A 15484-nucleotide genomic window follows, 5' to 3' on the forward strand; every position below is an offset into this window, starting at 1 on the left:
GTAAGTGAATGGATCAAAAAATTATGTTACATTTACACTATGGAATTCTATGCAGCAGAGAGAAGAAGGAGCTCCTACCCTTTGCAACAGCATAGATGGAACTGGAAAGCATTATGCTGAGTGAAATAATTTGTTTAGTTTTGATAATATATTCTACTTTTGTCATTCCACCTATCTACATAACCAGAAGATATTACAGCAATTTGCAATGCAAATAAGAGAAGAGATTTTCTTTTACTTGCACATTTTCTTATAGCATAAACTTTCTAAGACAATAAAATCTGTACAAACTTTCCTCCTTAGTAAGCCACTTGGTAAATTAAGAGCCATTTATATAAAAGTGATCAGAGGCAAGTGAAGATATCTCGAAATAGCCAACCTGAAATTTGAGTACTGAGACTAACTCTCATAGTTGCAAAAAAAGAATTCTGAAAATAATCATTGAGTTAAGGGCTATTGTCACAACTTCTTGGCTCACTTAGCTATTTTATTACCTCATTGAGGCTAATGGTGATTTTTAAAAAAGAATCATAGTAAAAAGATTTTTTAAAAAGTAAGATTAATATCCAGATGAGTTAACAATACATAATAATTATGCTTTAGATTTAATAAAAGGAGAATAGCTTATAACATTGATGACCAATTTTGGAAAAATACCTTTATCAATAATAAAGTCTCAGTTCTTATCATTTATCTTTTTATTGGGCATCTTTAATTACTATGCATAAGTTGAAACTGAACTGAGTTATCACAATTAATGCTTCTTCAGCTACTCATAGAAATACATCCAAGTGATCTCTCAGTTGTGCTCTTTGATGACTAGACTTTCCAGGTTTTACCTGAAAAATGTCAGTTGTTTTCTTTGTCCTAAGCACCCTAGTTTAAGAACAGGTGTAATAGATAAGCTGAGATCTGTGTGAGTACTTTCCTTTAGGTAATAAGTTCCTTCAAATATGTTTAGAATTATAGACACTTTTTGAGTGAATCAAGCCAGTCAGTGAAATACAAACACCATATGATCTCATCTATAAGAGGAATCTAATGAACAAAATATACTAATGACCAAAATACAACCACGGGCATGGAAACATGGAACAAACTGAAAGTGACCAGAAAGGGGGAGAAGGGGAATAATAGTGGGCATAAGGGGAAGGAACTGGATAAAACACAGATATGAATGACTCACCGACATGGACAACAGTGTGGGGATTGACTATGGAGCAGAGAGTGGGCTGGACAGAGGAGGGACAAGGGGGAAAAACTGGAACAACTGTAATAGAATTACACTAAAAATGATTTAATAAAAAAGAGTGACCAAAAGATGATTTAAAGAAGACTGTAAAGGCAACAAAAATTTGCTGTTGGGAAAAACATAACACAGGCACATTTTACATAATGCAAAATACAAGATACTGTTTGTAAAATAACATTTTCCAAAACACATTGATAACAGAGACTGAAAAAGTTCTTAAGAGTTATGATATAATATTGCCTTCCTATTTATCCTACTTAAAGAACAGTTAAGATGAAAATTATTTCTTCCTTGATTTTAATGTCTGCTCATTTATATAAACTTATATATTATCCATTGGATCCACACAATTTCCATAAGAAATATTAATTGATTTCCAATGTTGCTTTTTATCACTATAAACATAGTGATAAAGGGAAATCATATGTATGTACATGTATATATTTATATACACATTGAAAACTGAATACAGTCATTGATAGTAACTGTAATTTAGGCTTATAGGTTAGATTGAAATATATAACACTATTTTTATAACTAATAAAATTCCTATAACTCATTTTCATCTGAAAATAAAATCCTTTGATTCAATACCTCTTTTTCCGTAGACTTCTAAGTTTTTCAAAGGAGGTAATGAAATTGTACATATCCCATGTATTTATGGTGGTCATGAAGATCCTTTTGGTTCATGACATTAATCTTATGCTATTATCAATGAAATCTGTCACGTCATCTCTCTAGAACTTACAACTTGTCCAGTCAATCTTCTCATTGCCACTTTCATATCTCTGTTCCTTAAGGTATAAATGGCAGGATTTAAGACAGGAGTGACCACAAAGTCCACAATGGAAAAAAAGGTATCCAATGACTTGGTAGGGAAAGGCCACACATAGAGAAACATACATGGAGTGAAAAACAAAACCACTACCGTGATGTGAGCTGACAAAGTAAAGAATGCTCTGGACAAATCCTTTGAAGAATGTTTTCTGACAGTGACCAGAATAAAGATGTATGACATAATTAAGAAAAAAAAGGTTCCCATAGATATGAAGCCACTGTTGGCAGTGACCACAAATTCTAGTTTATAAGTGGCCATGCATGCAAGTTTAATAATCCTAGGAAAATCACAATAAAAGCTCCCCACATAATTAGGACCACAGAAAGGTAAATTTATGACGAAAACAAACTGAGACACAGCATGAATCACCCCAATGATCCAAGCAGCCACTATCAAAAGCATGCACATTTTGGGACTCATAATAGTTAGATAATGGAGAGGTTTGCAGATTGCAGTGTACCTGTCATATGCCATGGCTATGAGCAGCGCCATCTCCACTCCTCCCATGACATGAATAAAGAACATTTGTATCATGCAACTGTGGAAAGAAATAGTTCTACAATCACTGAAAAGGTCAGATATCATCCTAGGAACTGTGGTAGATGAGAGACCCAGGTCAATGAGTGATAGGTTGGCCAGCAGAATATACATGGGGGAGTGTAAATGAGAATCAAAAATCACTGTGAACACAATGAAGAGGTTTCCCAGGATAATTCCCACATAGAATAAAGTAAAGAAAAGAAAAAGAAAAAACTGCATTCCCAAGGATTGTGCCAGTCCCAGTAACACAAATTCAGTTACCACAGAGCCGTTTACTTGGTCCATCGAATCATAAAGAAGGGAAGACTCTGAAGTGACCTAAAAGAACAGAAAAAAAGGGAATCAACTTTTAGATACAGAAAATAATGTGTTAAATGTTGATTATTTAAAATTGGTTGGTAAGGGGAGCCAAGATGGCAGGGGAACCAAGAGGCAAAGCATGTCACACTCATCTCCTCCCAGAACCAAACTGGAATATCAACTAAAATATAGAGCAATCAACCTGAATAACCAACTGAAGACTAGCTAAAGATAAGTCTTATAAACAAAGATTACAGAAAGTAGCCACATTAAGACTTGTAGAAAGGGTGGAGATATGAAAAGGGGTGGTCCTACACCAACAGCTCCCATGGGCAGCTGCTGAAATTCTGGATAAATATCTCAGCTGCAAAATGTCCCTCTGAGAAGCATGGGGTCTCAACCACAAGCAGGGCTCCCCACCCAGAGCATCAGAACCTGGAGGAAGTGTCCACATATCTGACTGAAAATCAGTGGGGATTCTGTCCCCCATGGTGAGACAAGAGTCTACTAGAGTCACAAACACTCTCTTAAAGGGCCAGTGCACAAAATCTTGTTTGTAGCTCCTTACTCTGGGCTCCAGCAGAGAGGATGGAGAAGACTAGAATTGAGTGAGGAGAGACTAGGACTTACAGCTGTAAGGTGAGAGCTGAAGGGAAAGCCACCAAGATCTCTGTGCCTAGTCTCTGTTTTATACTGCAGATGACATCTTTCTTGGGTGGAGCACTCTCCTCTATGTGGCGTCAGTCTTGGGGAATGCAATAGCCCCACCTATTGCAACTGGGAGATGGACTCTAAGTTGCGCCACCCTGGGGAGTTTGTACCCTGCTGAGGAGTTAGCAATCTGGGCCAGGTTGTAGATGTCTGGGCAGGCTCAAAGGATATCAGTAACTGAGTTGTGTGGTTTTGGGGCAGAGGGTCATTCACCCCACTTTCCTATAAGCCTGACTGATGCCTCCATCTCATGGGAGATCTATTAGTGCCACCAAAAATAAAAACTACTAGAAATGATAAATTAATTCAGGAAAGTAGCAGAATACAAAAGAAATATCCAGTAATCAGTTGCATTTTTACATACCAATAATGAACTATCAGAAAGAGAAACTATGAAAACAATTCCATTTACAATTGTCCAAAAATACCTAGGAATTTAACCAATGATTTAAAAAACATGTACTCAGAAAATTATAAGACACTGAAGAGAGAAATTGAAGAAGACACAAATAAGTGGAAGCACATACAGTGTTCATGGATTGGAAGAATTAACATAATTAAAATGTCCATACCACCCAAAGCATTCTATAGATTCAGTGCAATTCCTACCAAAATACCAGTGGTGTATTTCACAAAACTAGGACCAACATTCCAAAAATTTATACGAACCACAAAAGACTCTGAATAGCCACAGCAACCTTGAGAAAGCTGAACAAAGTTAGAGGAATCATGTTACTTGATATCAAACCATACTAGAAGGACACAGTAATAGTGGCCCTGATCACTGTGGTTCAATTGGTTGAGTGTAGTCCTGTGAAACAAAAGGCCTCTGGTTTGATTCCAGGTCAGGGTGCATCCAAGAGGCAAACCATCAATGTTTGTCTCTCACATTGATGTTTCTCTCCCTCTCTTTCTCCCTGCTTGCCCCTCTCTCTAAAATAAATAAGTAAGTAAATAAATAAGTAAATAAACAAACATGGTACTGACATAAAAACAGATGTATAGATTGATGGAACAGAATAGAGAGCTCAGAAATAAACACTTTATTGCCTTTATGGTCAACTAATACTGGGCAGAGATCTGGAGGAGGCAAGGACATACAATGAAGAAAAGATAGTTTCTTCAACAAATGATGTTGAGAAAATTGAACAGATACATGCAAATGCACCATATGCAAGAGTAAACTCAAAATGTATTGAAGATATTTGTAAGATATGAAGCCTCCCAAATCCTAGAAAATAACAGAAGCAGTAAAATCTCTGACATTTCTTATAGCAATATTTTTTCTGATATACCTCTTTGGGCAAGGAAAACAAACAAACAAACAAAAAAAACCCCAAACAAATAGAACTACATTAAAAAGCTTTCACACAGCAAAGGAAATCAACAACAAAATGAAAAGACAACTTACTGAGTGAAACAATATACTTGCAAATGATACATCTGATTAGGGGTTAATATTAAAAATTTATAGAGAACTTATAAAACTAAACACCAAAAACCCCCAAACAATGTAATTTTAAAAATGGGCAAAGGACCCAAATAGACATTTCTCGAAAAAGGACATGCAGATGGCATATACATATATAAAAAGATGATCGATGCCACTAATCATCAGAGAAATGCAAATTAAAACCACAATGAGATATCACACCACATCTATCAAAATGGCTATTATAAATAAATCAACAAACAACAAGTGTTGGTGGGGATGTGGAGAAAAGGGAACCCTCATGCACTGTAGGTCAAAATGAAGATTGGTACAGCCACTGTGGAAAACAGTATGGAGTTACCTGAAAAAAATACAAAATGGAGCTATCTTATGACCCAGTGATTCCACTTCTGGGAATATATCCAAGGAAACCTGAAACAATAATGTGGCAGGTGGAGAGTGGGTAGGCTAGGGGAGAATTATGGAGGAAAAATGGGGACAACTGTAACTGAACAAAAATTTAAAAAGGGAAAAAAGAATACATGTACCCCCATCTTCATGGAAACATTATCTATAATATCCAAGATTTGGCAGCACCTAAGTGTCCATCAGTAGATGAGTTGATAAAAAAGCTGTGGTACATTTATACAATAAGTACTACTCAGCCATAAAAAAGAAAGAAATTTTACCTTTCACAATAGCACAGACAGACCTGCAGAGGAAAAATAAGCCAGTCAGAGAAAGACAAGTACCATATGATACCACTTATAGGTGGAGTCTAACGAACAAACTAGAAACAGACTCATAAATAAAAAGAACAAACTGACAGCTGTCAGAGGGGAGGGGTGTTGTGGGGCTGGGTAAAAGAGGTGAAGTGATTCAGCAAAAAACCCCTCATAGACACAGACAATAGTATGGTATTACCAGAGAGAAAGGCAGGTAGGAGGAGGTAAGAAAGGGTAAAGGTGGGATAAATGATGATGGAAGGAGATAACTTGGGATGGTGAATACACAATATAACATACAGATGATGTATTATAGAATTGTAGCCCTGAAAACTATATAATTTTTGTTACCCCAATTAGTTCAATAAATAAAGTTTTTTTAAAAGAAAAAATTGATTAGTAACATATTTTATTTGATTGGTATAAGCAATTTACAAAATAATAAAACCTCAGGTTATAAAATTTTTGTGTACTATGGTCAAACCTGCACTCAGAGGCAATCTAGTTAAAAATGCAAAAAAAATAAACTCAGAATTTAGGAGAATAAAAATAATAAATATTCTAAACCAAATAAATATTGAATCTCAGAATATTGGGACAGTATAAATGAGATTATAAAAATAGATTTTAAAAAATAAAAAGACCATTTAAAAATATAATCAAGAATAATAAAATTAAATGGCAACCAGAAATGAGTTTAAAAATGCATAACAGTTAAAAGACCTCTGAAGCCTGTTTCCTATAGGAGCATAAAAACAATCTACCCCAAACCAAAATTGAATTTAACTGAAAATATATATATATATATAATGAGTATTTGCTTAAGTGAAGAAAGTCCTTGCCCCCTCTTTGTGTTACAAACACCTGGAATTAATATATATTATTGTTGAAGAAATGCTGATGACCTGAGAGAGCTTGTTTGGAGAAAAAGACAGCTCACTTGGTTGTTCTGCCTTCTTTTTGGAAACACTAGTGACTTTATGATGCTCCCAGGAGTACTTCAGGGCTAGGTCCTGATAAAATCTGCTGTTTCTCCTGTTGGAGATTTAAATTTTGTCAGTCATTCAGGGCCTAAAAAGATACATCTTTAAACAGAAAATATAAACATATATTAAGCAAAAAACATGATCAGAATTTTAGGTTTGTGTAGAAGTGGGAAAGAACTTTGGGATTATCTCAAAGCATCTTCATTTTACAGGTAGAGAAATAACCCAGTGAGGTTAAATGGCTAGCCAGTGTGTTTACAGCAGAATATTCACAGTGCCAGAATGAGAAGTCAGTCCAGTTTCCAATCCAGTGGTCTTCCTCAATGAAGTCATGAAAAAGAGTGATAATTATTTAAATTTGATAGGATCACAGTAGCCTAATTGGAAAGGCCTTATTTATGTGTGAGTTCCTATTTCATTAAAAATGAAATTGGCCTTTTATTCATAGATTGAGATTCTTTTCTTGTGATTCAAAACAGAATTTTGTCCTCAAATAGGGTGGGAATAACTGAGGCCAGATTGATCTTTTACAAATGGAAAATAAAGTTTAAAATTAACTGAAGAGCACAAAAGGCAGACACATGTGAATCTTGAAAAATCTTTATATTAAGGCAGTAAATTAAAACTATCAAAAATGTGTGTGTGTGTATATACAATTAATTTTATGACACAATGCAATTCAATTATTGAAATTTTAGAATAGGAGAGAGATGGTATAGAATAAAAGGGCAAAAACATTTCAAAAAGGAGAAAATTTCTGACACAAATATTTTACAGAAGAGCAGAAATTAAAGGGGAGAGAGGGGGATAGAGAGAGGGAAGCAAAGATGACAGTGGCAAATTTGTAATTTAAAACCGTCTTTCCTACCTGCCTATCCAGTCATAGGATGTACATTTTTAGAAGAGAAATTCAGAGAGCTTAGTCTTCATTTCTGTAATTAATACCTCCCCTATCTAAAACAAAGCTATATATAAGATTCTTGGTAATGGAAAAGAAGCTAATTAGTGGTACGGGAGAGTAATCCACTGCTCTCATAGAGACAACCAATACCCAGCTCATCATTAGTTTCTCTTGAAAACTAGATCTTTGAATCACACTGATTTCCCCATTGAGAAAGATATTGAAAGAATTGCTTGGTGCCCTTGACACATGTGGTTTACAGATGAGAAAACTGAATCTCAGAAAGTTGGAATGACTTTTGAAGCATTGTGTAGCCTATGAAGGCATAGGTTTCTTTAGTCTTTTTATCCTTATTTTAAAAATATTTTATTGTTTATGCTATTACAGTTGTCCCACTTTCTCCCCCTTTGCTTCCCTCCACCCAGCCCAACCCCCACTTCCATGGGCAGTCCCCACACCATTGTCCAAGTCCATGGGTCCTTCATATATGTTCTTTGACTAATCCCTTCACCTTCTTTCAGTCAGTCACCACCTCTCCCCTCCCCTCTTACAGCTGTCAGTCTGTTCCATGATTCTATGCCTCTGGTTCTATTTTTCACATTAGTTTATCTTGTTCATTAGATTCCTCTTTTAATTGAGATTGTATGGTACTTATCTTTCACCGGCTGACATATTTCACTTAGCATAATAGTTTCCAGTTCCATCCATGCTATCATGAAAGGACTTCCTTCTTTTTTCTTCTGTGTAGTATCCCCTATTTTTATTTAGTACTTATTTCCCCTATTTATTCATTACTTACACTTTTCTGATTGATACAGTAAATTTTCAGACTGTTGTAAAGCCAGTAGTTTTGTATTCAATTTTTGTATCTCCATTCAAGTGAACAATTCTAAAAGAGAAAGATGGAGTAATTAACAACTAGTATTATAAAGTAAGATTGAAATTGTAGACACAAATAATAGTATGTTGGTTACCAGAGGGTAGGAAGGGTGAGGGGTGGTACATGGTACAGAGAGCCAATTATGGTGATGGAAGATGATTTGACTTTGGGTTGTGGGCACACCATGCAGTATACAAATGTTGTATTACATACACTTGAAATACACTTACATACACTTACACTTACACATACACTTACATACACTATATGATTTTATTAATCAATGTTACCCAAGTAAATTTAATTTTAAAAAAAGATTGTGTTGAGAATATAATTTTCTGCTTAACAGATTTAATTTTGAAGTTGAAAGGGTATATTAGAAAATCAGCCCTGGCTGGCGTAGCTCAGTGGATTGAGCACAGGCCTGCGAACCAGAGGATCGCGGTTCAATTCCCAGTCAGGGCACATGCCTGGGTTGCAGGCCAGTTCCCTGCAGGCCAACTCCCAGCAGGGGACGCGCAAAAGGCAACCATACATTGATGTCTCTCTCCCTCTCTCCTTCCCCTCTAAAGATAAATAAATAAAGTTTAAAAAAAAAAGAAAATCAAAGTTTATTCAAAAAAACAGAAGGCCACTTGAGTATTATTTATTTATTATATGAAATTCTAAGGCTGAATTTATATAAAGACTTAAAAGTTGAAGTGATAAAAATGAGAAAAAAAGAACTGTTGGTAATGAAACAGAGAGGGGAGAGAATGTCTTGAGGTAATATGTTAGTTAATATAACATAATCTCTATTTATGATGGATGATATTAGGTATGAATTGCTTGAAATGACTGAGGTAAAGGTGTGAAAAAATATATCCTGAGTGTATAGACACACCTTCACTTATATTACCATGCATGAAAATTGAAGGAATAAATTTAAAATCCCTAATATATTAAGATAGTTCTTATAATTAATAGTAGGAGAATAAATTAATTATTTTCCTATGATCAATTATAACAAATGATTTCCTGTGAATGTCTACCTGTGCTCTTAAACTTTGTAGTATTGGGGATGAAGGTCTTCTTGAATGTATTTGCCCTTTATCCTTCCTTAGTTCCCTGGGTACATGAAAAATGTGTATTTTAACAGATCGATTTCTTAAGAGACCATGTGAAAATGGGTACAAATATAAAAGAAAAAAATGGTAGGAACTTATTTTGAATTGCATGGCTGTATCTTTGGTGTATAGATACAAAGAATCTGACCTTCGGGTTGTCATGGAGACCTCAAACTTTTAAGGTTCTAGATTTATTTAGAGTGTATTTGTTTAGTGTAGGGGACCGGTTTGTTTTGAATCTGGCAAATGTGACTTCAGCTCTGTATGAAAAACCTACAGAAGTGAGGTGGTGGTCAGGAGCCAGACCCTCAGACTGGGTGTTCCCATAGGAATCAGGCCTAGAAAATGTGTCCAGACTGTTATGGCTTGCTCTTGCTAAAACTCCCTCATGCTGGTCTGAAGGAGTAGATGTTTATTGTCTATCTTCAAGATAATTTCCAAAGCCTGTGTGAATTTTCCCAAAGATGGAGCTAATCAGCTCATTCTCTTTCCCTTCTGCCTGTGTTATTTTCATTTCCTTGATTGTACCTAAAATGTAGACAATAATATTCTATGTAATAGATAATAAAGTCTTCTTTGATGTAAAAGCTGAGAAAAACAATAAAAGCCAGTCCAGGCAAGGGTCAGGGTGCTTTCTCCTTGAGAGTAGTGGCCACAGACTCTCCTCTTAAAAGAGTACCATACCGTCCCTTTTGCTCCACAGGATTGCTGTAGCCTGTGCATTTGTTTTCATCTTCAGTCACAATATGCAGATTCTGCTGGCTGGAGTCTGCCAGAGTTCAGAGCTGTATTTCATTATCTCTTATTCAGAAACAAGAGAAAATCATATTCTCTAGAAGTAGCAAAATAATGTTTAGTCTCAAATTAATTTTTGAAACATAGTGACACTCCAAAAATTTATAAGCAAAGATAAAACTAGAGAGTGATGTGAACCAAAATGTTTTAAAAACAAATAGGGATGCATGGTCAGTTCCATAAGGCATAGTGTACATATGTCGAAGTAAAATAATTTCGTCGCTTAGAAGAAACACAACTAATCTGAGATTAGAGGAAAATTTCTCTCTGGTCCTTTCAAAGGGCTCTTCAGCAACACAGTGAAAAGTGCACAGCCCCATAGATTATTCTACCATCACAATGTCCTCCTGTCCTGATATGCCTTTCTAGGAGACTGAAGTACCAGGCAGCTTATTAAGATGAATGAGGGAGAATATATACAGAAATAAAGTCCTAGGGAGTGAAGAAACCAATCACAGAGCATGCTGTGATTTGAGGTCTATCTCCTGGTGTATGGATCATGGGTTTGCTCAGCAGTGGAGAAGCTCCTGAGCCAACAGAGGAGGAGTATAGTGCAGAGTTCATGAGACCTAGGAGTATCAGAGATTGGCTAAAGATTTGAATCAGCCTAAACCTGTAAGAAGAACTCATCAGATTACACTGTAGAGAATTAAGGAGATACAGAAAGATAAAGTTAATTGAGAAGAGGAAAGAAGAAAGAAAAGGGAAGTTCTTTAATCCTATGACTTTGGATTGAATGTGAAAAAGAATGCTCAGATATTATTTAATAAACTATGCCTGTTGCTAATTTGTTTTACTCTTATTAGCTTTAGTCACTTATTTATTTTTTTAAGATTTTATTTATTTATTTTTAGGGAGAGGGGAAGGAAGAAAGAGGGAGAGAAACATTGATGTGAGAAAGGAACATGGATAGATTGCCTCTCATACATGCCCTGACCGGGGACTGAACCTGCAACCTAGGCATGTGCCCTAGCTGGAAATCTAACTAGCAACCTTTTGCTTTGTGGAACAATGCCCAACCATCTGAGCCACACCAGTCAGGGCTATTTATTTATTTAATAATAAATATTTATTGAGCATATTCTACACAGACATTATTGATGTTATAGCCATAAACATGAGGGACACAGTCCCTCCTCACGTGAAACTTAGAATGGAAAGAGGAAAACATACATTGAATAAGATATTGTGGGCATGATTAATGGTATGAAGTAGTAATAGAGAGTGCTATAATAACGTACAATGAAAGGAACTCTCCTGGACCCAGAGTCTAGGGAAGTCTTCCCTGGTAAAATGATACTGAAACTGAGATTTGAAGAATAGGTGATAATAGACAAAGGATGCTGTTGCAGATTGCTCTGCCTTGTTTTAGGAATTGTATCTCTACCCCTTGTGGCTAAGGGCGAGGGACAACCTCTGGGTCTGTGAGCCAAAGGAGACAAAGCTTGTCTCTAGTAGCAAACGCTGCATAAGTTTCCTCTCCCTGCCCCCAAACTTGGTTGGAAGTCAATGACGGGTAAGACCCCTCACACCGGCAGGGCAACCTAAGCCAGACTCTATCATGTGGGCGGCCTTCATGCAAGGACTCGGGGGGGCTGAAACAAAGAGCAATGGACTCTCGCCCCCTGCCCTTGACATAGCCTGAGTCCCCATGTTCTCTGGGATAAGTGCTTCCTGGCTCTAAACCCCTTAAGCCCCTGAATACCTGATGGGGAGGGGTGCAGCTCCTTGCCTTGCTAAAACATGTTCTGGGGGAAAATCTGGCACCACAAAGATTTCCTGATAAACCTGTGAAATCTGCTCTGCTAAGAGCTAAAAATGAATTTTTTTCATTCATATGTTAAGGGTTTGAGCAGGAAACCCTAAAACTCTGTTCCTGGCAGACTCGGACTCATGCTAAGCCCTCAGATTTCTTTGAATTGTTATCTACTGTTTGATCCTTGCTGCCCTGTATTCCTGTGCATTAGAACGCAATAAAAATCCCTGGAGGAGGGGACTCAAGGCCTTTTTCTCCTCAGGGAAATCGGCCACTGCTCACTTCTCCTCCCTAAACAGATCACATCATGTCTTAGTCATATTTACTCTAATCCATGGCACCTGGGGGGACTTGGGAGGAAAGTTGCCCCCACAGGATGCAAAACAAATATTGTAGGCAGAATGATTACCCAGTGCAGAGCCTCAGAGATGACAGATTCTAAAGTTTTCAGGCAAATAAAAGAAAACAAAATTGGTTTAGGAATTGCAAAGAGAGAGCATGTTCTCTGAGTCTGGGAGCGTGATGGGAGCCACATCTTGGATGACATAGAAAACCTTGCAGAGGGGTTAGTATTTTAAGAGCAGTAACAAAAGTATGTGAAGGGTTTAAACAAAATAGACATATTCCTATATTTATAAACATTTATTACTAAAATGTAGGTAAAGAAAATTAAGACAAACAAGCTTTAAAGTCAGAAGACCATATACATGACTTATATTCTATTCCACTGAGCCACACCAGCCAGGTAATATTCTATTACTAAGATGACATGTGAAGCCTTAGGCAGGAATGATGTTATTATAGAATACAATAATAGAAAATATTGAAGAGGTGTTTATAGTGTGAAATTAATAGGACTTGCTGATTAATTGAATATTGGGTATTAGGGGTACGAAGGAGATGATTATTCCTCCCAGATATAGGGGTGAACATCATAATAAATACTGGCGCAACTTATTCTGACTGGGGACTCTGAAAGAAGGGCAGGTTTCAGGAGGAGATGGGTGGTTTAGTTTTGGACTTGTTGAGTGGGAGATGCCTGTGAAGCATTCAAGTCAGTGGGCAGTTAGATTTGTAGATCAGGAACTCAAGAAATAGTACTTCAGCTTTGAGAGTATCTGTATCTTAGACGATAATTAAAGCCACCTAGGTGGGAATGGATGCCACCTAGGGACAGAATATAGAGTAAGAGTAGACCACAGATGGAATTGTGAAGAACACTGTGTGTTTGAGCAAACAAAGGAAACTCAGGAAACTGATACAGGAGAAGAATTCCCAGAGAATAGGAGGAAAACCAGGAGACTGTGGTGTTGCAGTAGTGCAATGGAGTATTTAATGGAGGGCATGTTTATCGATGATTAAGTAAAAAAGAAATTCCGTGTTGGCTGGTGTGTCTCTGTTGATTCAAACATCGTTTAGTAGCTGAAATGTTGCAGGCTGGATTCCACTCAAGGCGCATACCTGGGTTGTGGGTTTGACCCCAAGTCTGGGTACGTGGGGGAGGCAATTGATCCATGCTTCACTTATACCAATGATTCTTTCTTTCCCTTCTACCCTCCCTTCCCCTCTCTCTAAAAGCAATTAAAATGTCTTTAGGTGTGGATATGAATAAAAAGGAGAAGAAGAAGAAATTCCCACCTAGGTAAATAAGAAAGCATTGTAAAATAATGTTATTAGTTTGTTTATTCATAGAAAGCTAGAGCTCTTATTAGAAAGGTTTCAGGAGAGCCACGGAGCAGAATAACGTAGGCACTAGTTTATTTTAACTGAGCATATTTTATTTACAGAGCCATAGAAAAAAGTACATGAAAAAGTTGTCCATAATGTCAACAAAGTTTTTCATTCCAAACGTAGAAACCCTCCAGTAAATTGAATATGCCTCACCACTTTTGCTCTTGTATTTATTCAAGACTATCAAACACAGATGTATAAACCCTTGGGGGAATTTTTTGCCTGACAAGGAAACCATATTCAAGGAAAACAGGACATCTAAACACAGTTCGTGGGTGATTATTCTTCTTTGAAACAGCTGTTATTTCTATGCCTTTTTAGAGGATACACAAAGTAATTGAATATGGAAAGGTATTAATTTTTACAATAACAGAGAGGGCAGAGAAGACTATAAAAATGTTTGGTCTGTATCTAAAGTATTGATAGTGTTAAAGAAATTTGCCCACTTCCGCCAAGATGGAGGCATAGGTGGAAACACTGTGCCTTCTCCCACAACCAAGTTTGAATACAACAAAGGTTTGGAGAAACAAAGACACAACCAAAGGACAGAAAATTGAATTATACGGAAGTCCGACTACATCTAACCGTTAAACGGGGATGGTAAGAGGGGTGGAGCCAGCAGCGAGCAGGGTCGGGCAGGACAGGGCCCCCGACCCCCGGCGTGCAGGCAGACGGGAACCAGTTGGGGTGCGGGGCAGACCGCGGGCGTATATTCGCGCACAGTGAGACAGACCACGCAGGCCCCAGGGGGCGAGGGCTGATGGTGGTGGCACACTCGCGTGCAGTGGGACGAAACGCGTGGGCCCGGTGACGCTAGCAACTGTGGCACCGGTGAGGGCCGTGGCGGCAGGCAGCGGACAGGACGCCATAGTCCCTCTTTGACCCCGCCCCCACATACAGCATCACAACCCAGCGACTGAGTTGCCCTGTTCTAGTGAACACTTTAGGGCTCTGATCCTGCTATGGAACAGGCACGAACAACCCGAAAGATGGCACAAGAAGAACTCAAAGTCCCAGAGCCAATAACTCTAAGCAACCGAGAAATTGCCAGCCTCTCAGAAGCACAATTCAGGACACTATTTATCAGGATGCTCACAGAACTGGTTGATTATAGTCACAAATTAGAGGAACAAAGTTACAATTTAGAGGAACGTGTGAGGGCTGGACTGATTGAAATGAAGGGAGATGCACAGGAAACCAATAGTGATGGAAAGGAAACAGGGACACAAATCAATGGAATGGACCAGAAGGAAGAACAAAACATCCCACCAGGAAGGAATGAAGAAATGAGAATTCAAAACAATGAGGAGAGGCTTAGGAACCTCCAGGACATCTTTAAACGTTCCAACATCTGAATTATAGGGGTACCAGAAGGGGGAAAGAAACAGCCACGAGTGGAAAACGTATTTGAACAAATAATAAAGGAGAACTTCCCCAGTCTGGCAAAGGAAATAGACTTCCAGGAAATCCAGGAGGCTCAGAGAGTCCCAAAGAAGTTGGACCCAAGGAGGAACACACCAAGGCACATCAT

At 37.7% G+C, this 15484-nt stretch overlaps 1 protein-coding gene across 1 annotated transcript; it reads right to left on the reverse strand.

The window, feature by feature from the left end:
* Window positions 1-1976: 1976 nt before the first annotated feature.
* Window positions 1977-2924, reverse strand: LOC118994729 (olfactory receptor 4F6-like). Its single transcript, XM_037057382.1, has one exon. It carries the CDS (start codon window positions 2913-2915, stop codon window positions 1977-1979), a length of 939 nt encoding a protein of 312 aa, XP_036913277.1. The 5' UTR covers window positions 2916-2924.
* Between the last annotated feature and the right edge of the window lie 12560 nt (window positions 2925-15484).

Source organism: Sturnira hondurensis, unplaced genomic scaffold (assembly GCF_014824575.4).
Source record: "Sturnira hondurensis isolate 20B ecotype Veracruz unplaced genomic scaffold, ASM1482457v3 Scaffold0000925, whole genome shotgun sequence".
In the NCBI taxonomy this organism is placed as follows: domain Eukaryota; kingdom Metazoa; phylum Chordata; class Mammalia; order Chiroptera; family Phyllostomidae; genus Sturnira; species Sturnira hondurensis.

Bases quoted from the DNA above. Each gene is read 5' to 3' on its own strand.
- LOC118994729 (XM_037057382.1), bottom strand. From the start codon at position 2,915: ATGGACCAAGTAAACGGCTCTGTGGTAACTGAATTTGTGTTACTGGGA.